The sequence below is a fragment of the Alosa sapidissima genome, chromosome 21, assembly GCF_018492685.1.
Source record: "Alosa sapidissima isolate fAloSap1 chromosome 21, fAloSap1.pri, whole genome shotgun sequence".
NCBI classification, from domain to species: domain Eukaryota; kingdom Metazoa; phylum Chordata; class Actinopteri; order Clupeiformes; family Clupeidae; genus Alosa; species Alosa sapidissima.
Genome location: NC_055977.1, coordinates 959650 through 986560, shown reverse-complemented (window position 1 = coordinate 986560; position 26911 = coordinate 959650). Strand labels below are relative to the sequence as shown.

At 42.6% G+C, this 26911-nt stretch overlaps 2 protein-coding genes across 4 annotated transcripts in view; one reads left to right on the top strand and one right to left on the bottom strand.

Annotated features, from left to right (window-relative positions):
• atxn1a (ataxin 1a) overlaps positions 1-9753 on the top strand; it is a 22328-nt gene extending 12575 nt beyond the window's left edge. The window contains exon 3 of one of the 3 annotated variants that reach the window (XR_006026027.1): positions 9729-9753. The gene's annotated coding sequence lies outside the window, so the exon portion shown is untranslated. Of the gene's footprint in view, positions 1-7662; positions 7735-9646; positions 9666-9728 lie in introns of those variants that run through there. The other 2 variants (XR_006026028.1, XR_006026029.1) reach the window with 2 other exon arrangements.
• On the bottom strand, positions 7567-26911 carry gmpr (guanosine monophosphate reductase). Its single transcript, XM_042075663.1, has 9 exons — positions 26596-26911; positions 13481-13600; positions 12726-12809; positions 10894-11067; positions 10296-10377; positions 10087-10193; positions 9575-9617; positions 8937-9096; positions 7567-7870 (listed from the first exon to the last, which is right to left on the bottom strand). The coding sequence occupies exons 1-9, from the start codon at positions 26680-26682 to the stop codon at positions 7690-7692; spliced, it is 1038 nt and encodes a 345-aa protein (XP_041931597.1). The 5' UTR covers positions 26683-26911; the 3' UTR covers positions 7567-7689.

Below are 26911 nucleotides of genomic sequence, written 5' to 3'. Positions count from 1 at the left end.
GTCAAAGTTGAAAAGTCATACCAACCCGATCTGTTTGAAGACCTACGTTACAAAGTTTGACTGACGTTTCTAAGTTAAACTGTTCAAGAGAAATTGCGTACGGAAAAAGTGGTAAGTGGAATAATAATAATAAGAAGAAGAAGTAGAAGAAGTTGCCTAGGAAGAACAGTACAGTGCATTTTCATGCACTGTAATAATAAGAAGAAGCCAGGAGATTTCAAGATAGTGGATTCCATCCACTATAATAAGAAGCCAGGGGCCTCATTTATAAAAGTGTTGCGTAGAAACCATCCTTCATTTGATCTTAGATCATTTCTGAAATGATCGTACGTGTGATTCAGAGAACACGAACGTACGCACAAAAAAACCTGCGTACGCCACCCTTCCAGATGTGCCCATTATAAATCACAAATTAACGTCAACTTGTGCGCAGCCGGATGGTTTTAGGTCTCCGCCTTGTAAACACCCCCTCATCAATATCATTAGCATATGTTTTAATGAAATCAATGGCCTAAAAGCTGTAGCCTATGTAAAATTATATATTGAAAACATAAACCTAGCCTATGCCATCTGATGTTAACTAGCCTATATGCGTCAGTTCGAATAGCTTAACTAATTATGTTTTTTCCAGCAAGGCTTTGTGGAAAGAGATCGTATGCATCCATGTCCATTGTCCTCTGCTCACTTTCATTCCTTTTGTTTGCAGTAATGTGAATAAGCAACATTTAGTATGTTTAGGCCTACTTTGTAGACAAAAAAATTGTGAAGGCCTACCTTTAAGGAAAGACCTATAGGCCAACAGCATAATCCTGTACGTTATGGTACAGTGCTACTACTGTATACGTTTCCAATATGACCCAGGCAGTGGTGGAATGTAACGAAGTACAAATACTTCGTTACTGTACTTAAGTAAATTTTCCACGTATTTGTACTTTACTTAAGTAAAATTTATAGTGCATACTTTTGACTTTTACTTCGTTACATTTTACAGCAATTATCTGTACTTTTACTCCGCTACATTTCTACAACACCATCGTTCCTTTTTACGATACATTTTATGATCAGTTTTTTTTTTCTCTCTGACAAACACGTTTGTTTTACTGGGGGGTTGCTACCAAAGATTCTGGAGCGCTACGTGCATTCTTAGAAACATAAGCTTCTAGTCTAGACCAGGCAAAGCGTCAGCTTGTAGCCATCTGCATTCGGTAGGCTATATTCACCACACCCATGGCTACACTGTACATGCAACTGTGTTCTGTGCCTTTCTCTGTTATCTGCAGCGTTAGGGCTATCCGCGGATCAGCGAAGTTACAGGCTATGCCCATGCTTCTGTCACACGTCTGATCATTTGCGGCACAAATGAATGGTAGACTATTAATGAACCGGTGACCGGAAAAAACGTAACATTTTCCAGATTAGGAAATATTCCTTAATTGTGTGTGATTAAATAAAGATGCATAGCCTACAATTGGGGGGTAGTAACGTGAGCGCTCATTCAATGTCTATGCGTCTGCGCAAGTGAAACTGAACTTAATCATAAAAACACCTTTCTCAGCAACTTTTCTGTTCAATCAGCATAATTGGCATTACGATCCACCCGACGTTTCCCTTGTCTACCCCGTTAAACTTCAGGCTCTCGTGTTTTGCTGAATGATATTACTCAGCAGATCACCCTAGTAGATAACCAGAATTACAGTCTCTAGAATTGTAGGTCAGAATGTAAACTGGGCCACAGATGGTAAGCGCAATTGCATTAACTTAAAACTATCTAGTCGAGTATAACCTAAAACTAGCTTAATTAAAATGCCACAGCCCATACTGATTTTTCCTTTTAGAATATAGATATTAAGAGAATAAATCATTATGCAAATACTTTTACTTTTAATACTTAAAGTACATTTAAAAGCAGGTACTTTTTACTTTTACTTAAGTAGGGTTGTCATTGTGGTACTTTTACTTTTACTAAAGTAAATATTTATCTGTGTATTTGTACTTTTACTTAAGTACTGAGGTTCAGTACTTCCTCCACCACTGGACCCAGGGTAATATGATTTATTTTCGCGGAATGGATGTACAGGACTGAGCGGCGGTCATATTTTGTACCGCTATGCGGTACATCTAGTTTATAATATTGTGCATATGGGGTAAAATATACGGACATAAAAAAATAAAGAAAGAAAACGCTATACTGCAGGAAACCAACAAGCACCACAATCTGAAATGTAGTCAAACGTAAATAACGCACATATTAGTGACCTATGGTTCCAGAGAGAGTAGCCTACACCCCTGAGTGGTTTGTTCTGGTGGTTTTTTGTTTTTCGTTAGTGGCGTGCGCTATCAAAGCTTCCATTTGCTGTACCATAGGGCAGGCTACTGCGGTGCGGTAGGGCTATCAACAATATCGCTAAAGCTACCGGTCCTATTCTCACAAATCTTGTTGGAAAGGTGGAGCACAGGCTAAGGAAAGCCCATTATTTTTTTCAGAGCCGATAAGACTCAAAGGGAACTTTGAAGCATTTTCCATATTGTAGGCTATTTTCCTCGCAATGATAGCGAAAATGAAATAGTGCCCATTTATTTTAAATGATGAATTTGTGCGTGCATGTGTCGCTGATTTCTTTCACGTCTTACAACATACATAATGTAATGCATTCATATGCAGGTAGTAATGTCAGAAATGATCCCGTTTACAGGCCTCTTAGAAATAGTTGTTGCATCTTGCATGTTACATTTAGATGTGCACTCAATCCCGCATCCATGCAGGCAAAACGTATAGGCCTACGACTCAAATGTGGCGATGGCACACAATTTGTGAAAAATTTAGCCTACACTTAATGTGAATCGCGGACAATAACCAAAGAAAGGAATTTGCACCTCCATTCAAGGCTGTAGTAGGCTTAGTGTTTCTACATGTTGGCACAAAACGTCATTTCTGTCAGAAAGGAGCCTATAATGCATGGGGTGTAACGTGAGGTGATTCAGGCAGAAGAGAGGCCTTAGCCTATTCCTGAATCCTATCCCTTTCAAACTACGTTAAAATTGTGTGATTAGCCACCAGCATAATATAATCAAAATCAAAATACAAAATCCTATTAGGCTTTAGGTCCAAACCTATGAGTCTAAGCCTTAGTTTAAAAAAAATATCTTCAGGTGTAAGTAATTAGTCAAAGAGCTATTGCATTCTGTGTAATATAGAGGTTAATAAAGATACTCTAGTTTGTAATTTATTTTAAAATATTAATTTGGGAGACAAATGGAGTCATACCACACGTCTATGTCCAGGGATGTATTACTGAATGGGCCTACTGGGCCCAAAAGCTCAGGGGGCCCTGATAGAAGCCCAAGCCTCTGTGTGAAGTTGCTTCTTCTCCACCCTTCTCTTCTCTTTCCACAAAACTTACCAGAAGCCATCATTTAAAGGGTGATTTTTAACCCTTGGGAGTCGCAGCCCATTTTGACCATTTTAGCATACCCTCGGTTTTAGTCATTTTTATCACTGCCATACACATACATATCTGCTTTCTTAATATGTAATTATATCTTTAAAAATATATAATGTGTAGACATACCCTATCTAAAACCACTCCAAAAATACAAAAAGCGTTTTTTTAAAAAAGGTTCAATCTTGAAGTAGAGCAACAATATATTGTCAATGAACTTTTTTTCTGATCATTATATTGTAACGATTTGATAGCGACACACACAGTTGTTAGCCTGGGTGTTCCCATGCTGCCTTGCGCGCGATTTGATTCACGCTGCTAAGGCAGCCTGGAGACCATGGAGCAAATTTTCGCCTGAGATAGGGAACCAATCACAGAACAGGGGGGAAAGCAAGACGATGATGAGCTATGCACAGACGCATTTGATAGACATCCGTGGCACCCAATAAACGGATCTGGGCATTTTTTTCAAATACGAGAAAATGAACGTTTGGTTCCCAGACCACGTCTCATTGAGAAGTGGTGGCGCTAGCCAGGCTAGCTGAGTTAAGTATCATTCAGCAAAACACGAGAGCCTGAAGTTTATGGGGGTAGACAAGGGAAACGTCCGCTGGATCTTAATGCCAATTCTGCTCCAGATTGAACAGAGAAGTTGTTGAGAAGGTGTCTTTATGATACGGTTCAGTTTCACTTGCGCAGACGCGCATAGACATTGAATGAGTGCTCACATTAGGCCTACTACCCCCCAAATGTAGGCTATGCCTCTTTATTTGATCACACAATTAAGAAATATTTTAATCTGGAACATGTTTAGTTTTTTCCGGACAGCGGTTCTACAGTATAGTCTACCATTAATTTATGCCGCAAATGATCAGACGTGTGACAGACGCATGGGCATAGCCTGTAACTTCGCTGCGCCGTGGACTTTCAATCTCATCGGAGAGGAGGCCCTAACGCTGCAGATAATAGACAGAGAAAGGCAAGCATATGCTCAGGGCACAGAACACAGTTGCATGTCCAGTATAGCCATGGGTCTGATGAATATAGCCTACCGAATGCAGATGACTACAAGCTCACGCTTTGCCTGGTCTAGACTAGTTTCAAAGATTTAGAAATGGGGCACGTAGCGCTCTATCTTTGGTAGCAACCCCGCCCCCTGGTGAAACAAACGTGTTTGTTAAAGAGAGAAAAAAACTGATAATAAAATGTAATGTAAAAAGGAACGATGGTGTTGTAGAAATGTAGCGGAGTAAAAGTTCAGATAATAGCTGCAAAATAAAAAGTAAAAGTCAAAAGTATGCACTATAAATTCTACTTAAGTAAAGTACAAATACGTGGAAAATTTACTTAAGTACAGTAACGAAGTATTTGTACTTTGTTACATTCCACCACTGCTCACTATACAAACCTAGTGTAACATTATTGTCCACTTGGGATGACCAAACAAACAAATAACTCACATAAACAAACAAACAAACACACTCAAATGTTCTTTCTGACACCTTGTGTTTATTAATTTCACATTATCCATTTGTAATCGCCAGAGATTTTCTTCCCCTGAGTGAACTGATTATGCAGGCAGACAGGACCACGGCCAGCTCAGCACACACAACAATACTGCAACCCCAACAGACACTGGTCATACAGTAATAATGTGCAGTACAGTATTCAACTCAGACTGAGAATGAACTCTGTTCCAGTCCAGCAGATCGGATAGAATCACTGGATCCGGTGGGTCAGATAGATCTACAATAGAATGATTCAGTGGGTCAGATAGATCTAGAATAGAATCACTGGATCCAGTGGGTCAGATCCCAGCCATGCACAGAGCAGCTCACTGGAGCTGGAGATGGGTTGGTATGTGGCTATATTGAGTTGACTTTCTCCATGACCCCTTGTCTTATTTCCTGTTTACCCAGAATGCACCGGGTGGATTTGTCCCAGAGCTCAAACTCTTTCTCTTGGTTTCCCCAGCGCATTCTGTCAATGGAGGCACAATATGCATAGGACCTAATGACACCAGCTGACCATAGCTAGCTATAGAGCTGTTATAGCTAGACACCAGCTGACCATAGCTAGCTATAGAGCTGTTATAGCTAGACACCAGCTTACCATAGCTAGCTATATCGCTGTTATAGCTAGACACCAGCTGACCATAGCTAACTATAGAGCTGTTATAGCTAGACACCAGCTGATCGGAGGGATGTCTGCCTGCCTCCCAAAGCTTCCCCAAAAGAGACCATAGTATTGCATCCATGGCCTGTGGTGGGTAACGTCCTACCTCACGTTTATTCCAACCATTCACTAAACAGCTATTTAGATTTATATTAGCATTTATATAGTACTATATCACCCAGGTAGATGAGCTAATTAGTGCAATCACCTGTGTTATGTGCACAGGTAGAACCAATACATGGTAGAGCTTTTACTCTCTGGAACCGGGGTTCCTTAACTCTGGGGTTCCTTAACTTTGGTGTTCCTTAACTCTGGGGTTCCCTAACTCTGGTGTCTAGTATGCTAAGAGAGTGAAGGTGCAATGTTTACAGCAACTCAATGGATTTAGCCATGCTAGGACCCGGAGTCACAGTATACCTACAGCAATGACCAGCGCAGTAATGACCAGCGCAAAATACCTACAGCAATGACCAGCATCTGTGAAACCATAGCAGCAAGAAATATATCAGTCCTGAGGGGTTGGAACATTAGTTATGGCTTTTATATTTTATAACACACACACACACACACATAAAACAATCAGTGTCAGTGAACAAGAACTTATTGCACATATGTTGTGTGTGTGTGTGTGTGTGTAGTGTGTGTGTTTGTGTAGTTGTGTACTGTGTGTGTTTGTGTAGTGTGTCTGTTTGTGTAGTGTGTCTGTTTGTGTAGTGCAGCGTTTCTCAAACTGGAGACATGCCAGGTGGGGCGCGAACTGACGTGAAAAACAGGAGTTTTTTCATTTATTTTTTTATCTGTAGCCTGGGCCCAGGTAGCACCCGATGCGCAATGGACACACTGTGTTATTCACAGGGAAGTGCTCGTGTCAAGGCAGCTTAGTTAGTCCCAACCTACATGAGATTTTGAACGTTGTTGTGAGAGTGGTGAATTTCATCAAAACCCGGCCCTTAAAAGCGCGTCTATTCTCCGCACTTTGCGAAGAGATGGTAGCTGACCAAAATAAAATTACTGCATTCACCAAAAACACTTGAGTATGGGACAGGCGCCTCGATCGCGACAGTATTATGCCTTTGAGATTTCTGAGCGAAATCGCTGAAACTTCTGATTGGGAGCCACTCTTGTTATCCCATGTATTAAACAGTAGGCCTACATCACATCCCTGCAAAGTTTATTTCAAAAATATTTCCCAACCAGCAGTACTCAGTATGACTGGATTATGGATCCATTCAATGCAGCATGTTGGTATTTCATTGAATATATTGTACAATGCTGTAAAATGGCCTATGCTTCCTAATATGTTGCTGGAAAACAGAAATATGTGTGTTATGTATTTATTTATTATTATATCTGCAGCACCAGCTGATTTTAACTCTGTTGAAGAGGATATATTTAGAACTTGTCATTATTTCAATAAATTTGACAATTTTAAGCTTGACCTACCACTTTCTTAGAGCGGTTAGGGACAGGTGGGGCTCGAGAATGCCCCCTTGATCAAAGTGGGGAATGAAAGAAAAAGTTTGAGAATCACTGATCTAGTTTGTTAACTACCACAGTCACGAGTTGGGTCGCGATAGTCTGTCATTTTTAAAAAGTGGGTCCCCAGAAAAAAAGTTTGAGAAACACTGGTGTAGTGTGTGTGTACTTGTGTAGTGTGTGTGTTTGTGTAGTGTGTGTGTTTGTGTAGCGTGTGTGTACTTGTGTAGTGTGTGTGTTTGTGTAGTGTGTGCTTGTGTAGTATAGTATATATACTCTTGATCCCGTGAGGGAAATAGTGTGTGTGTTTGTGAGATTTAGAAAGAATGTTCAAGTAAACATGTTGAATTTTAAAGTAATCCTAACACAGGCAAAGAGAAGGCAAGACTATGTGTGTGTGTGTGTAATGGAAGTGTGTGTGTACAGTATGTGTGTGTGTGTGTGTGTGTGTGTGTGTGTGTGTGTGTAATGGAAGTGTGTGTGTGTGTGTGTGTGTAATGGAAGTGCGTGTATGTGTGTGTGTGTGTGTGTGAGTGTGTGTGTGTAATGGAAGTGTGTGTATTTGTGTGAGTGTGTGTGTGTGTGTGTGTGTGTGTGACTAGGTGAACATGTGACTAGACTGCTGTGTGACTCTGATGAAGGTGGTCCTCCGGCTCAGCTCCTTGAGTTTGGCGGCCCCCACATACGTGCAGGTGGACCGCAAGCCGCCCAGGACATCCCGGATTGTGTTCTCCACGTCGCCCTTATATGGCACCTGCACCGTCCGACCCTCCGATGCCCTGAGGGACGCAACACAGACGACAACAAACGACAACACGTTACATTTATATAGCGCTTATGTAGACATGTGAAGGAAAACGACAAACAACTAAACGTTACATTTATATAGCGCTTATATAGACATGTGAAGGAAAACGACAACACGTTACATTTATATAGCGCTTATGTAGACGTGAAGGAAAACGACAAACAACTAAACATGACATTTATATAGCGCTTATGTAGACATGTGAAGGAAAACGACAAACAACTAAACATGACATTTATATAGCGCTTATGTAGACATGTGAAGGAAAACGACAAACAACTAAACGTGACATTTATATAGCGCTTATGTAGACATGTGAAGGAAAACGACAAACAACTAAACATGACATTTATATAGCGCTTATATAGACATGTGAAGGAAAACGTCAACACGTTACATTTATATAGCGCTTATGAAGACGTGAAGGAAAACGACAAACAACTAAACATGACATTTATATAGCGCTTATGTAGACATGTGAAGGAAAACGACAAACAGCTAAACGTTACATTTATTTAGCACTTACAGTATTTAGAGATGTGAAGGAAAACAACAACACGTTACATTTATATAGGAAAACGTTTGCCAATTGCATGTGAAATAAAATGATTTTGTAAAGCAACCAAAGAAGTTTTTATTTAAGCAAACAAAACTTAGAAGCTTTAGGTAAAACAAACCAAAAACTTCATAAAGCAAGTTTCCGGTAACTTTAGAGATATTGAACACTATAGGTTATTACCTAAAAATCAACGAGTAAGACGTATTTCAAGCTAAAGTCTTAGCCATAAGCTATCACCTAAACATCAACAAGTAAGACTTATTTTAATCAACGAGTAAAACTTATCTTAATCAACAAGTAAGACTTATATCTTAAGCTTACGCCTTAGCCACAAGCTATCACCTAAAACTCAACAGACTCATTTCAAGGTTACGTTTTAGCCACCCTGATGGAAAAAGGACATGTAAGGCCTGGGTACCACTTCACTTCAGAGAAGCCAATTCTTTGCTCTGACTGGCCAATGGCTGGTGTCTGTCACCTGTACTCGGCCACTCCCCCGACGTATTTCTTCATGGCCGTGTCCGAGCTCATGCCGTAGAACATTTTGAACTTCTTCCCGTCCTTCTCGATGATGTCACCGGCACACTGGTCGTGACCCGCCAACATGCCACCCATCATGACAAAGTCAGCTCCGGCTCCTGCACACACACACACGTGCACACGCACAGACACACATACATGTACACACACACGCACACACATTCATACACACACACACGTGCACACGCACACACTCACACATACATGTACACACGCACACACATTCATACACACACGCGCACACACACATGCATGTACACACACACACACGCATGCACACACATACATGTACACACACACGCACACACATTCATACACACACACACGTGCACACGCACACACTCACACATACATGTACACACGCACACACATTCATACACACACGCGCACACACACATGCATGTACACACACACACACGCATGCACACACATACATGTACACACACACACACACACACACACAGACACACACAATACATTAGAGCTCATTGACATAGTTGAAATTATTTATTTCACATGACAAAATAAATCCTGAATAAATGTCCATACACAGAAGTCCTTCAAAACCAAACGTACCAAAAGCCTTGGCCACGTCACCAGGACAGCTGCAGCCACCATCCTGCAGTGGACACACACATACACACAGAGGCACACACACACACACACACACACGCACACACAAACGCACACACACACACACACACACACACAAACGCACACACACACAGAGGCACACACACACACACACACACACAATAGTTTTATTTACAAAAGAATAAAAGTCCAGGAGCATGAACACTCAGACAAGTCAGACATGAGCCCGATAACAAACATCTGATCACTGGTCAGGGCTGGAGCTCTGCCATTCTGTCCAATCCTAGAGTTCAGGAAGATGATGCCCCCTTGTGGTCAAATCAGAGCAGTTCAGGTCATTCATACATCCATTCACAACGTGGACTCACTGAGATGATGACCCCTTGTGGTCAAATCAGAGCAGTTCAGGTCATTCATACATCCATTCACAACGTGGACTCACTGAGATGATGTCCCCCTTGTGGTCAAATCAGAGCATCACAACGTGGACTCACTGAGATGATGTGTCCCTTGAGCCCATGGGCGGAGTCGGCACACTCTATGACGGCGCTCAGCTGTGGGTAGCCCACGCCAGTCTTGATTCGTGTCGTGCACACTGACCCTGGAGGTCAAAGGTCAAACGCAGGGTCAGAGCCACACGTGGAGGGATTTTAACAGTGCACAGTGCACACACACACACTCACACACACACACACACATTCACCTGGTCCGATGCCCACTTTGATGATGTCAGCACCGGTCAGAATAAGTTCCTCCACCATCTCTCCTGTCACCACGTTACCAGCCTGTTCCACCCAACACAAGACAAGGGGATTATGGGGGTTGTAGGCATCTTTTACAGTACATTTAGCCTGTTCCACCCAACACAAGACAAGGGGATTATGGGGGTTGTAGGCATCTTTTACAGTACATTTAGCCTGTTCCACCCAACACAAGCCAAGGGGATTATGGGGGTTGTAGGCATCTTTTACAGTACATTTAAGCCTGTTCCACCCAACACAAGTCAAGGGGGTTATGGGGGTTGTAGGCATCTTTTACATTTGTACTGTATCATTTTAAAAGTTTATGAAATTTTTTAAACCAATCAAATTATTTTATACATCAATTACACACTGTTCCACAATTTGCATTTTATATATCTACGTTTATTTTAAATGAGTAAGCAGAGGATTCTATATATCTATGTTTATTTTAAATGAGTAAGCAGAGGATTCTATATATCTATGTTTATTTTAAATGAGTAAGCAGAGGATTCTTTCTGAAACAGCACATTTCTACGTGTGGCATGCGGGGCCGCTCACCATGATGGTGTGTGTGGGGAACTTCTCTCGGACCGTCTTGACGAACTCCACGAAGTGCTCGGAGTAGCCGTTAGCCACGTCCAGGCAGATGTAGCGCACCTGAGGAACGGCCTCCAGGATGGCACTCAGACGCTCTAGATCCGCTTTCCCACTGCCCGAGCTAGCCGCTACATGCTAACACACACACACAGATCCGCTTTACCACTGCTCGAGCTAGCTGTTACATGCTAACACACACACACACAGATCGCTTTACCACTGCCCGAGCTAGCTGTTACATGCTAACACACACACACACAGATCGCTTTACCACTGCCCGAGCTAGCTGCTACATGCTGCACCACACACACACAGAAATACGCAGACGAGAAATACACACACTTATACACACTAGAACACACACACACACACACTGTGCCTGCAGACATGCTGAGTCTATAACTGAGGAGAGGGAGGGTCCATTAAAGGACAATTCCGGCGCAAAAGTTCGACCATTCGCTGGGATTTATTTTCATGCTAGTCGAATGTGACCAGTTTTATTGCAAACCACTAATTAGCATTTAACGCTAGCCTTCGGGGCACATGTACAGTAGAAAGAAATCTCTATTTCTATACCACTAACAAGGCTCAAAATAGCACCACACTTACACAGTAGCATAATGAGGGTCTCTACATGTAAACCGAAGCATTGAGAACTTTGTAAGTGTACAGGCAGTTTATTAAAAAGAAACACATTACTGTTCACGTCTGGTTCACATATACAGGCAGGAGATGTGAACTAAAATCAAAGGTAATTTGCTCAATATCAGAAATAAAGCTCTGATGCAACATAACTTGTGTAGTGTACTTACTTAGTGGATGTCCATCTGGCCCCTCTGGTATCGATCGCCGCCTCCAATTTCTTTTCGGGACATGGAAAAAAGTTTCAACTCCAGCCCTGTTTATCAATGAGGGGAAATCTTCAGACTCTACAAAACACTGCGTCTCTTGGGGGTCGCGACGCAACAGGTCCCACTCCATGCAACACAGGCACTCGTCTTCGGTGGCCATAGCTTCACAATGTCCGCAGGTAGCCTACAGTTTCCAGAAGTGCGAGGCTGTGTGCGGCATTGACCACAGGTAGCTCTCTCTCTCATAGCCCTTTCACGGAGCTCCCGCAGCTCTTCGTTGGTATATTCTGACGTCCAATAAGGGTTCATCCTCGATGTCTTCAAATTCGTTCAAATAACCTGCCATCTTTTATGTCTCCTGTTGCGTTCAGTGCTTCTCTTTTGCACAGTCCTTTTTCGGCAATGCTTCGGTTTACATGTAGAGACCCTCATTATGCAACTGTGTAAGTGTGGTGCTATTTTGAGCCTTGTTAGTGGTATAGAAATAGCGATTTCTTTCTACTGTATGTGTGCCCCGAAGGCTAGCGTTAAATGCTAATTAGTGGTTTGCAATAAAACTGGTCACATTCGACTAGCATGAAAACAAATCCCGGCGAACGGTCGAACTCGGTACACATGTGTTATTAACCCCTAGGTTCATTTTGCGAATTCAAATTGTCCTTTAACAGGTCATTAAGGCTCTACACACACACACACAGTGTCATAAGCCCTCAGTAACTGAACCCATTAAACTGAGATAGATTACCGCTTCTCCAAGCATGAGGATGAGGGCGTGGGGTATAACACGGTTCTCATTTGAGGATACGGGTGTTTGTAGCAGTTAGTATTTAGAGCTCAGAGTCTGTGTTTTAGGAAATGTGTGTTTGGGGACCAATGGGGTCTAGTAAGTGTTTTGTAATGGTTTTTGAGAAATGTATCTGGGGACTGTGTGTGTGTGTTTACCTCTAAGCATTCTGGGTGATCAGCAGCAAACTTCTTCCACTCCTCCAGGGAATAGTGCTTCTGCATAGCCGTGAAGAGAGTGTGCTGGGGAGAGAGAGAGGGAGAGAGAGAGGTATGAAGTGACAAAGGGAGAGAGGGAGGAAGGGTGTGTGTGCATGCGGGGGAGATGAGGACATTTCAAGGAAATCATTGATTAATTAAACTCATGGGTGCAGATGTGGGCCATAGGGACTAGTAGGTTTAGATGGGGACTAGACGTGAGTGTAGGTTTAGATGGGGACTAGTCGTGAGTGTAGGTTTAGATGGGGACTAGTAGGTTTAGATGGGGACTAGACGTGAGTGTAGGTTTAGATGGGGACTAGTCGTGAGTGTAGGTTTAGATGGGGGACTAGTAGGTTTAGATGGGGACTAGACGTGAGTGTAGGTTTAGATGGGGACTAGTAGTTTTAGATGGGGACTAGTAGGTTTAGATGGGGACTAGACGTGAGTGTAGGTTTAGATGGGGACTAGTTGTGAGTGTAGGTTTAGATGGGGACTAGTAGGTTTAGATGGGGACTAGTCGTGAGTGTAGACTAGTAGGTTTAGATGGGGACTAGCCGTGGCTGTAGGTAGACTAGTCTCATCACTATCAAACTAACAGGCAAACTGCTCTTTGTGTACAGCAGTGTTTTGTCTTCTGCTTTTTACTGGTTGGCCTGCAGGTGGCGCTCCACCAACCCCTGCCTGTTGCTATGGTTACTGGGTTGTACACTCACTTTGCTCAGAACCTGGGCCATCTCGAAGGTACCCGTGGTGTCCATGTTGGCGGCGATGATGGGGATGCCATTATACGTCTGCTTGGAGTTACGGAATGTAAAGGTCCTCTGCAAGTCCACCTGGGAAGAGGAGAAGGAGGAGATGGAGGAGGAAGAGGAGAGGAAGGGAAGGAGGAGGAGAGAGGAGACGACAGGAGGTGAGAGGAGGAAGAGGGGAGGAGGAGGTGAAAGTAAGTGGAAGAGGAGGAAGATGAGAAGGAGGAAAAGGAAGAGTTGGAGGAGGTGGAAGAGGAGAAATATTGGGCAGAAGAGGAGGTGGAAGAGGAGGAGGAATATTGGGCAGAAGAGGAGGAGGAAAAGGAAGAGGAGGAAGATGAGAAGGAGGAGGAGGTGGAAGAGAAGGTGGAGGAATATTGGGCAGAAGAGGAGGAGGACCATGGGATTGAGGAGGAAGAGAGAGAAGGAGGAGAAGGAAGGTGAGAGTTTAGGATGCTGCAGGCCCGTGGCTAAAACATCAGCACCAGCACCGTAGCAACAACAGCATCAGTACCGTAGCAACAACAGCATCACTGTTAGCATCTGCTTTCACTAATGAAGATTATTCAGAGGACATCCATAACTCTTTGCATGTGTGTGCTTTTGATTATTCAGAGGACATCCATAACTCTTTGCATGTGTGTGCTTTTGATTATTCAGAGGACATCCATAATAGAGGGAGAGCAGATAGCTAACAAAAGTCCTGTTGGCAAATTTGAGGAAAAGTCGGTAAAGGGGCTATTTCACACAATTTGAGGGTGCTGAATTCATATATTTTGTTTACCAAGCTCAATTTTAAGTTTTAAGCTTGCTAATTAGCATAATTCACATACTTTTTGGTTTTGCCATCAGATATCATAGTAATTGCAAAAAATAAGGCATTAATATACTCTTTATGTATCAGATATGTTGTAGGACAGGACAGGAATTACCCTCAAGTAGCAAATGAAAATAAGCTAAAATTAAAATATAAATTTTATTCAAAAGATTCAGTATGACGTTTAGAAACAAAATAGATTCCTTGATAATAAATTGATAGAATAGTAGGTGACTGCTCATTTTTCTGTAGAAAGTCCTTTGTCACTAACTATTATGAACAGTTGTCAGTCTTTACAGAGGATTTACACTGTATTTTTTTTTTTTTTTACTGTAAAGGCGACTGTGCTTGCCTAGTTAAAACATCTCACTGGTGCTCTTTCCTATCATTCAAATTCCAGCCATGCAGAAAAATGGAAGAGTGTGCATGTTTGAGGAGTGCTATGGAGATTGCATTATTTGCAAAGAATTTAGACAAGATATCCTTTATAGTGCATCAAAAAGAAACATTATCCAGTGCATCATTACTACATATGATGCTGAAAGGAAAGTGGACCTAGGACAAATCCCCAGCTATGAACTGATTAATGTCCCTGTAGCTATTGCAGATAGCGATGGTTATTTGTGAAGTGGAAATAAGTCTATCCTCACTCAGGTGCTGTCTAGCAATGTGGAATGTCCAGTAGTGATCACTGCAAAAACTGCTCATTCAACACTGTAGATGCTCAAGATCTAGTTATGTCTAGGACACCCATCTGACTGCAGCACATTTAAGAAGTATGCAGGAAAGTTTGTGAGAAACTTTCGTATTGGTATTTGTTATGTGGTAGCAAATGATGTTAACTATCAAAGAAATAGACCTAATGTAGGAATGCACACAGATATTGCAACAGATAATGGTGTAGGCCTCTGATTAAGACCCAGAGTGGTGGAAACGTACTTATTAAATTACACTGGGAGCTAAGAAGACTTTCTTCATTTTTTTTCCCTTTGCAACTGTCAAAGAAATCCCATAAACACAGGAAGGCCTAGGGTAGCCTACATCAGATGGCCTAAAGATTAGGCTCTTCTGCATAGCATTAAGTGATTTGCATGCAGTAAATTGAACACAGATCTAGCCTATTTTGGCTATTTAAAGGTAATTTATTGCCAAAACACCACACAATATAAATGAACTATAACAAACAATAAAGGACTTAATCACACACAAACTACTATTTTACTGACTACAAAAATAATAATTATGTAGTTTAGAAGTTTAAAACCCAGAATTGACCAAAAGTGCACCAAATTCAACACAAATGACTCCATACACTTGGAGGAGGCCTGCGTCCTTTCTTTTCCAGACATTTTAGGATTTGGATGTCGTTTCAGTATCGAGTATCAAGATACAACACTATATGCCAGAGCCACTCTGTTTTCTAGACGTCAAGGATCGGAGGCTCTACCACCAAGTGATGCTTCTCAATGGCATATTAGAAGAGCACGTTATCAAGCTCTATGGAGGCAAGCACACATACCAAATCCAGTGTTGTCGGTTGTTGGTGACGGTAGATGCAGTTCTACATTAGGCTTATTCCCGCTATCTAAGTTCATATGTACTGTAGGATATATTCTGAGTTGAAGTTTATCTGTGCAACTTGTTATTGTGATGAAATGCATTGAACACCACATGAGTGACTCACTATGTTACTGTGTTTTGATTAGAATTTCCGAGTTTATTACATGTTAACTGTAAACATGTTCCCATTAAATATGTTAATAAAATATAGCATGGCTTCTTTAATGCTCAAACATGTATTTAGAGAACACTTTTATTTGGTTTTAGTTATTTACTTTTGAAATCAACCCAATTTAGGGAAAAATAAGCAAAAATAATCGCTATTTTATGTTAAAATGCTGATTATGTGGCTTAGAACTCAGAATTGAGCTTGGTAAACAAAATATTCAGAATCAGCACCCTCAAATTAGGTAAGAAGGGTGGTTTACCAACTTTTCCTCAAATTTGCCATGAGAAGTTCTCTTCTGTGAAGCTGCTCTCCCTCTATAGCTCTTTGCATGTGTGTGCTTTTGTTTGTAAATGAATGTGTGTGTGTGTTGATCATTGGTGCACAGGGTGTATGTTTGCGCTTTTAAGTCTCCATTTGCAGTCGGAGAAAAGTCGTGGAGAGAACGCAGAGGCACAAGATAGCCGAGCCGCCTGCACGAGTGAAGCTGGACTACGGGCCTGTCGCTAACGGAGTCGTCAAGGAGCTTTGCCGGTGGTGGTGCCCAGAGTTGGCTGGGTGGAATCCGCTCTAGTGAGCACTAGTGAGCTCTAGTGAGCTCTAGTGAGCACTAGTGAGCTCTAGTGAGCACTGCGACATCGGATTATAGGGGGGTGAAAACGTTCACCCCTCGCAAAGTTAAGTTGCTGTTATCATTTTTATCATTGCTACTGTGAATCAGCGGAATGTTGTTATGCCGCTGGTGTTGTAACTGTAAACATCCCTGTGACTGTTAACAGCTACTTTCTCCGGCTACTAAGAACTTTGATCCTCCAGTGGCTGTGAAACTAAATCCTCTGACTGGGCCACTGTAACCCCCTCTCTACGATGGTGAAACTGTTACTGCCCCCTTGACTGAAACGTTGTTCTCCTAAAAACTATTGACTAGAAACACCAGGTTAAAGTGAAACCCCTGCGAGGCCATCGCGTTCCTCCGGCACTACCAGTGGCCTCCCTCTGCTGCCCTGTCCTCGTTTTGAATCAGGTGTTACCTGTGGTGACTGTATGCTGTGCTGTGACACCTCCACCGGCTCTGCTGCCCTGTCCTCGTTTTGAATGAACTGTGGTCAAGTGTATTGCTGTCTTATTGAACTAGCCAGTAGCCTAGCCCTCCCTTGTAGTAACCGCTTTAGGTGGTGACTGTGTTCTATACAGTATATTGTGCGGTGATTATTATATAGAGGGATGGTGGGGTGTTCAACTGTTTTTTTACCTGTGGCGACTGTGTGCTGTGCTATGACATCTGTTACTATATGGACTGGTAGGCTTGGCAGTTCAATCACCACCTAGCAGCTAATTCTCTAGTAGCTTATTCTCTGCACTGTTACAGCAGCGACAGACAGGAGAGAAAATCTGAGGCACAACAGCGGCAGTGGCGGTTCCACTCGTACTTTTCAAACCTGCCGGCGACTGAACCGAATTGGGACTGGACCAACTCCCCCTAGTGGCCATGCAGAGGGATTCCACTTGAGGACCACGTCACTTCCGTGACCATAAGACACTTTTTAAATATTTTTTTCTAATAAACAAAACTTTTTAAATTATTCGAGTGTTGTGACATATTTGGAGGTCCATGGTTGCTCCTCAGGCTAGTTTGTGAAGGAGGCGGCCGCACTGGCACCCCCACCTGGTGACACGTAAGACCCCATTGACCCCAGCGTTAGCTTACGGTTTATTTTTATGCACACAAACTTATAGGATGGGCTAGATACCTAATGTCCTTCGAAGTGTTTCCAAGTGTGTGATTATCCTATTAGGAATGTACAATAAGCTGTTAACAAAGGTTTTTATTCGTGAATGATACCGAAAGCCCCTTTAAATGATTGCTGGGCATAGTCAAGTGTTTAGCTAAAACGAGTGCTAGCTTGCTAACAAACAAGCATGAGCAAAGAGTAGACCACTTCAAGCCATTTTGAGTGGCTATCCACAACCACCAGGAAATGATGCTTGTCTTTTTCAGCAAAGTCAATATGGATCCTTTGCCACACTCGTGCGGGCCACTTCCAGCAGTGCAGTGGTGCTACACCCGGCATTGTTCTGACAGCCTGACAAGCTCTGCAGCTCTGTACCCTGTTTTCAATGTCATTATCTATTTGAGGCCACCACATGCAGCTTCTGGCTAAAGCTTTCATACGACAGATTCCCTGGTGTCCGTCATGTAAGTCATTCAGCAGTCGTTGTCTGTGCATAGGTGGAATGACTACTCTTAGCCCCCACAGGATACAGCCATGGTCGGCTGACAACTCTGTCCTCTTGTTGAAGAAAGGTCTCAGTGAAGTGTCTAGAATGTCATCAGGCCATCCTTCCAAAATATAATGCTGAACTTTGCTGAGAACTGGATCGTTCTTAGTACCTTCAGCTATTTCTGAGGCTTGCACAGGGAGCTCGTTCACATAAGAGAAATAGAAGATCCCCTGCTCTGCTGCAGTGTCATCCTTCTGTATTCTTGGCAGTCTTGATAATGCGTCAGCATTTCCATGGTCCTCTGATCTGCGATACTCTATTTCATACGTGTAAGCCATGAGGATCAGTGCCCAGCGCTGCATTCTTAGTGCAGCCAGTGTTGGAATGGCTGACTTCGGTCCCAGAATGGCCAACAAGGGCTTATGGTCTGTAGTCAAGATGAATTTCCTCCCATAGAGGTACTTGTGAAACTTCTTGACCCCAAAGATAATCCCTAGTGCTTCCTTCTCTATTTGAGCATATTTCTTTTCTGCCTCTGTCAGGGTGCGGGAGGCAAAAGCAATCGGCCGTTCTTCCCCATTCTCCATCACATGTGAAATCACAGCCCCCACTCCATACGGGGATGCATCGCAAGCCAGCCTCACCCGTTTTCTTGTGTCATAATGCTCTAATGCTGTACTTCCTAATAGCTGCTCCTTGCCCTGTCTGAAAGCAGCCTCACAGGCAGGGGTCCACTCCCACGGAACATCTTTCTTTAATAAAGCATGAAGTGGCTGGAGCAGTGTGGCTAAGTCTTTTAGGAAGCGTCCATAGTAATTTAAGAGACCTAAGTAGGATCGCAGCTCAGTCACATTGCTAGGCCTAGGAGAATTCACTATGGCTGCCACTTTTTCTTCTGTGGGGTGCAGCCCCTCTGCATCAATGAGATGGCCTAGGTACTCAACCTTGTTTGTCATGAACTGGCATGAACTGGCAACTTTGTTCGCTTTGCTCTCACTCTAAATTTCTCCAGCCTGCTCAATACTTCTTCCAGCCTCTTCAAATGAGTTTGTTTTGAGTTTGCCGTTATCAGGATGTCATCCAAAAAACAGGTGACTCCATCCAGTCCCTGTAGCACTTGACCCTTGACCCCCTGGAAGATTGAAGGCGCACTGGAGACTCCATATGATAGGTGGTGGACCGATACAATCCCTGGTGAGTGTTGACATACTTCTCTGACTCTGGGCTCAACTCTAATTGCTGGTGTGCATGCGAAAGATCCAGCTTTGAAAACCATCTCCCACCTGCCAGTGTTGCGAACAGGTCTTCTGTATTCGGTAGTGGGTAGGACTCCTCTTCCACACTCTGGTTGATGGTGACTTTATAATCCCCGCAAATTTGAATGCTTTTGTCTGCTTTTGGGACTACGACTAAAGGCCAGCAGCAGCCAGCATGTATGCCAAGATGCACAAACACACACGCACGTGCTGAACTGCAACGTCAACACTCCTCTAATTTTAGGCTGCAGCCAGTTAAAATATATACACATCAACCTACCGAAATCAAAGCCCCTCTTGCTACTCAGAAATCACAGGTGTGGAAGTATTTTGTCGCTCATTCACATCAATTAACACTAACTTAGCCTAGCCTACTCAACTTAGCAAGTGAAAAGATGATCTAGTTACAGTCCAAAATTACTTTAAGGCTTAAAATGCACATTGATAAGTACATATTCTAGGAACACTAACCTTGGGTCTCTTCAGAGTGTGCTGAAACAATGAAATTATCTGTGTTGTTTCATTTCACTATGTTTCACTAATGTTTGATCTGTTTACATTACAACCTCATGGTTGGAACAGTTTCAAAAGTGGTTTCAAAATAAAAGCCCCCGAAACAGAAAAGGAAAAGGCCAAAAAAAGGTCAATAACATATACATGGATTTCTATGCAACGTCACGAAAACATGCTTGCGTAACTAAGAGGCAGAAAGCACCATAAAACAGCATAGAGCAGTGCTCTCCTTGAATAGAATAAAATGAGTTTTTATGCTGAAAACAGCATCAATTCGAAATCACGATGGTTAGAATGTTCAATATGTTCAATATCCCTAACTGAATGCATGTCTTCACCAAAAATGACAAAATACGATGTTATATTAATAATGCAAATGAACGGCAAACTCTGAAATGAGATGTTATCATTGAGACAACAGGGGTATACAAAAAATTCCGATTGTAGCTTACAGCAGCCGACTATTTAGGTCAAGTTTATAACGTTGTGGACGGCCACCAAGCGTCTTCTGCCCCACGGTTGCACGCGCATTTAGTTTTGTTGGTAAACGGGAAACCCTTAGGGTTAAGGGTTAAGGAATGCATTAATAGTAATATTAAAAAAAAGATCGAAAATCTAATCGAATCGTGGCTTTAAAATCGAAAATGAAATCGAATCGAGCTGGTTCAGGACCTTAGTGCAGCACTGAAACAGCTCATACGCCTCAATACAGATGCACAGCACTGAAACAGCTCATACGCCTCAATACAGATGCACAGCACTGAAACAGCTCATACGCCTCAATACAGATGCACAGCACTGAAACAGCTCATACGCCTCAATACAGATGCAGGCAAAACTATCACAGCACTGAAACAGCTCATACGCCTCAATACAGATGCAGGCAAAACTATCACAGCACTGAAACAGCTCATACGCCTCAATACAGATGCAGGCAAAACTATCACAGCACTGAAACAGCTCATACGCCTCAATACAGATGCAGGCAAAACTATCACAGCACTGAAACAGCTCATACACCTCAATACAGATGCAGGCAAAACTATCACAGCACTGAAACAGCTCATACGCCTCAATACAGATGCAGGCAAAACTACTGGACCTTAGTGCAGCACTGAAACAGCTCATACGCCTCAATACAGATGCAGGCAAAACTATCACAGCACTGAAACAGCTCATACGCCTCAATACAGATGCAGGCAAAACTATCACAGCACTGAAACAGCTCATACGCCTCAATACAGATGCAGGCAAAACTATTGGACCTTAGTGCAGCACTGAAACAGCTCATACGCCTCAATACAGATGCAGGCAAAACTATCACAGCACTGATCCAGCTCATACACCTCAATACAGATGCAGGCAAATCACAGCACTGAAACAGCTCATACGCCTCAATACAGATGCAGGCAACACTATTGGACCTTAGTGCAGCACTGAAACAGCTCATACGCCTCAATACAGATGCAGGCAAAACTATTGGACCTTAGTGCAGCACTGAAACAGCTCATACGCCTCAATACAGATGCAGGCAAAACTACTGGACCTTAGTGCAGCACTGGAACAAACCATACGCCACAATACAGATGCAGGCAAAACTACTGGACCTTAGTGCAGCACTGAAACAGCTCATACGCCTCAATACAGATGCAGGCAAAACTACTGGACCTTAGTGCAGCCTTCGACACTGTTGGTCACAACATATTACTACACAGATTAGAGCACTGTTGGATTTACAGGTATAGTCATCAACTGGGTCATACCTACAAGAAAGGAGCTTCTTTGTTGCCATCGGCAGCTGTACCTCAACGCCAACATCCTTGACCTGTGGTGTTCCCCAGGGGTCAACCTTGGGGCCACTATCATTCAACCTCTATATGCTCCCACTTGGACAAACCATCACAAACAATTTGATTTCCTATCGTAGCTATGCTGATGACACCCAACCTTACTTAGCTTTTTCGCCTAATGACTAGGGTCCCCTTGAATCTCTTTGTCAGTGTATTGACAAGATCAACAACTGGATATCTCACAATTTTCTTCAGTTAAACAAAGAAAAAACTGAAGTAATTATATTTGGTAAAAAAGAGGAAAGACTTAAGGTTGTCACTTCTTAATATTAAAGGGCTTAAAACAAAGGATACTGTTAGAAATCTTGGTGTCATATATGACAGTGATCTAAATTTAATTTAAATGTGTGTGTCTTCTTTGTATGTCTGGAACATGTGAAGAAATTGACAATAAAGCTGACTTTGACTTTGACTTTGTGTGTGTGTCAGCAGAGAGCAGTGTGTGTGTCCCTCACTTTTCCACCTGAGACCTGACCTGCTAACCCACTTGTGGAAAGCTCCTCTCTCTCTCTGTGTGTGTGTGTGTGTGTGTGTGTGTGTGTCTGTATGTCTGTCTGTGTCTCGTCTGATGCTGCTCTTGTTTCAGGGACTAAAAACGCCTAAAATACCTTTCATTTCTGAGAGGAACTGAGGGAAACTAGCTGTTTGTGTAGCTCTTTTCTCCATTCAGGAAAGAGAGAGAGACAGAGATGGTTGTAAAGAAAATATGAATGAATGAAAACAGTCAACAATAGAAGACAGAAGAGTTTGGCTATCTGTCAGTCCGTATGTTCACATGCACAGTTAATATAGCTCGGCTGGGTGATTTGACTGGACCGCATGCGTTAGCTTTATTGTCTAAATCTGCTATGCTACATGGTGATTTGCCCCCTTCCTCCAAAACACCAAAACATGCCATGCTAGCCTCATTAGCTTGTATCTTCAGTGTAAAATAGTTAAATCGTTGACATTACTTGTTGAGAGACTTGTTGAGAGACTTGTACAGAGCCACATCAGGGCTACATCAGGGCCACATCAGGGCCACATCAGAGCTACATCAGGGCCACATCAGAGCTACATCAGGGCCACATCAGAGCCGGATTAGGGCCAGATGAGAGCTGAATGTGTAGGCTACAAGAGCTGGCTGAGCTGCCAGGTTTGGGTTACCCTGTTGGAACCTTGATGACACCTCAGAGGGCCTTCTTCATTCTCTACTTCTGTGTGTGTGCCAGTGGCAGCCGGTGGTTAAAAAAAATAACGGAGGAAGAAATGTCCGCTTGATTGGTGTTGGTGGCAAATGTAAGTTTGTGATGGTGTTGGTGGCAAATGTGAACAAGTATATAGGCCACCTACCCAGACACATTTATAGCAGCAGCATGTAGGGGAGACCGGGGACAGTTGCAACGCTTTTTGCATTTGGCTCTGTTACTCAGAGACGGTTTGGATTAGAGAAACCAATTTTTTATACAATACACTTACATATGTCTGTTAATAGTCTAAACCATTTAAAGATAATTACAGAATCTACATTTTTCACAATTTGCATTTGAATGTAAGGAGTCAGATGTTGCAACTGACCCTGGGCCCGGGGACAGTTGCAACATTGTTTGGGGATGGTTGCAACATGTTAAAAATACAATATATTACAATATATGTCAGTGCAGCAAAATGAATATTTTTGTATGTAAATACAAGTTATGTAAGTTATAATAATATTACAGTGTTATTTATTCACATTTTACTTAGACTATTGTCATGTAAAACATGTTTTTAAAAATATATACTTTATATGATCATATTTATGCATTGTCCCCTTTCCTGTCAGCCATGATAAAACCTCATGTGCTAGCTAAACAAGGGGACCTTGACACATGCTAACCATAGTAGCTTAAAGTTAACATATCACTCATTTAAATCATATAAGTTTGAGCTGAATCACAAAAACAGTGACAGCAGTTTAACAGAAACAAAGCTCAAGAAAATAAATACTTTCATACCTAAAAAACAGTTTTATAGCAGCAGAATGTACTATGTAGCATTTTAACTGGCAGTGTTGTGCAATAAATGCTGTTCTGGCATTCTTCTGGCCTAAGGAGCTAGGCTAGCATGCAGCAGCCAGAAAAGGGGTTTCAATTCTTGGCTTCCACCATTGTGCATCTGAGCAAGGCACTTAACCCCAAACTCCTCCAGGGACAATAGACTTTGTAATATAATTTAAATATACAAGTCACTTTGGATAATAGTGCTAAATTAATAAATGTAAATAAATGTAAATTTAGGTCTGGGAAGTCAGGGAAGATATGTAGGTCTAGTTATGAAACACTGTTTTCCTGATGTGCAAAATTATGAAAAGTCTGGAGGTTTTGCTCAATGTAATACATTTGCAAAAAAAGTCTATAATACTAAAAATAGACACTTGTTTTATAAAACCATGTAACTATTGACCATTAAAAATAGACCTTAAAAGTGGTTATTTGTAACATGCTAATGTTTTTAAAGCCAAATTGCTATTATTTAAAGACAGGTTGTAATAGCTAAGTGGGAATTTATACTCGAAAGGCAAATGTTATTGAAGACGTCATTAAAGGAATGCATCATGGTCTGAAACATTCATTAACAGTGTAACCATCCAAAGATACAGTTAGAACGGTGAAAACAAGAGCATATTAACAACAAGAACATCATTTAACAATTGTTTAGTTGAGGCATAACTTGGATGATTATAACAACGCATAACTATCCGAAAATGTTTTTATCACCAAATCCCTGAACTGTCCACGTTTGTGACAGACCAGTGCTAACGTTACCAGTTAGTCACGAGTAGGCTATTTGTCATACTAGCCTACGTAGCATTCAGTAGCCTACACTAGCCTTACCATCCTTCATTTTTGGATCTGGTCTTCCTGCTTTGATCCTAACTTTTGCACTGTATTTGAATGTATAAGATGGACTTTGTCCTCTGATTCCATTGTACTGTTTATTTCAGAAGCAAAAAAACAAGCTTTCCGTTCAACACAAAATTCTTTATTTTAGTTGTATGACTGCAGATAACGTTCTTGCTTGCAGAGAAGCTAGCTGCTCATTAGTTCACCGTTGCCGCTAAAAACAGCACCCCCTATCGCAATTGAAAGTTACTGTACGGAGGAGCTACCTCCCTTGGCCATTGAAAACGACGTGATTCACGAGCCGCTGGGGTCCGAGGCGTTTATAATGGACTTCAATGAGGGGCTTGAGGAGGAAGCTCCTCCATACAGTAATTTTCAATTGCGATAGGGGGTGATGTTGGCATTTTGACCTAGGGGAACGATTTTGTTCATTTAAAGTGTTCAAATAGTAATATGTATAATATATATTATATTAGTAATATATATAACAGTAATTTATCAGAATAGTAATTCACTTTATATATTTTTTAGCCTCCTCTGGTGTGTGTGTGTGTGTGTGCGTGCGTGTGTGTGTGTGTGTGTCCTTTCGCAACCCATTCCTCCATGCTAGCAAAGGGTTGTTTACTCATAAACACAGCTGCCATATCTGGCCTGAGAGAGCAGCACACACACACACCTACACACACACCTACACACACACGCGCACGCACACCTACACACGCACTCACACACACACTCACTCACACACATACATACGCATACTCACACACGCACACACTACAGGGCCACATGATGACGCAGAAGAACTAATGTTGTCAAGAGATACATACACACACACACACACACACACACATAGACACACGCACTCACACACACTACAGGGCCACATGATGACACAGAAGAACTAATGTTGTCAAGAGATACACATAGACACACACACACAGACACTCACACACACACAAAGACAAACACGCATGGACTCACACACACACAGACACACACACACACTCACACACATAGACACTCACACACACACACTACAGGGCCACATGATGAAGAACTAATGTTGTCAATAACTGCTTGAAGGGCGGAAAGATCTAACAATCTGGTAACATCTTCACCAGAGATTGCGTCTAGGCTCCCCTCTCTAACAGGATGCTATCCCAAATGAACCACACACACTCTCACATACACACACACACACACTCTCACATGCACACACACAACACACACACTCTCACATACACACACACACAACACACTCACCCTCACACATACTCACACACACACTCACACAAACAACACACACACACTCTCTTACACACTCACACAAACACACACTCTCTCTCACACACACAACACAAGAGTATATATACTTACTTACTTATACACACTCTCACACACACCATCCACACATCCCCCCTCCACACTCACTCACACAAACACACACGCACTCACACACACACATACTGTAGACACACACACACACTCACCATCCACACATCCCCCCTCCACACACACACCACTCCCCACCCCCACCCGGTTATTTATAAGCACACGTGTGCTTTCAGGGCAACTGTTCTCTCACATGATCTCCCCTATCTTAAACCAACACACACACACACATACACACACACACACACACAAATTTCCCCTTGGGGATCAATAAAGTATCTATCTATCTATCTACATACACACACACACACACACATTAACACGCATGAGCACAAATAAATAACCAAACGAGCCCGGATGGCTGTTAACACTCAGCCCTCATCTGGCCCAGCTCTGAGCCTCATGCGGCCCGCATCCGGCCCATGTTCCACTTACCTCGGAGCGGCTCTTCAGGCTGCTCCTCTTTGGTCTGAACAGGACATCCTTGAAGTCCAGCTTGAGGTCTGCGTCCACTCGAGGCATGGCGCGGGCGTCGGTGTGTGTGTGTGAGAGTGTGTGTCGGCGGAAAGCGGTGGAGAGCCGAGTGAGTGTGTGTGTGTGCGCAGCCGAGAAGACCCAGCCGCCAAACCTGATCCTGCAGATGCGAAACGTATTTATAGAGACGGGGGGGCCACACACACACACACTCCCCCGTGGCTTTATTTGGTCAGGCTGTCGTCCTCCCCTCTCTCTCGTCCCTACACGCCCTCCC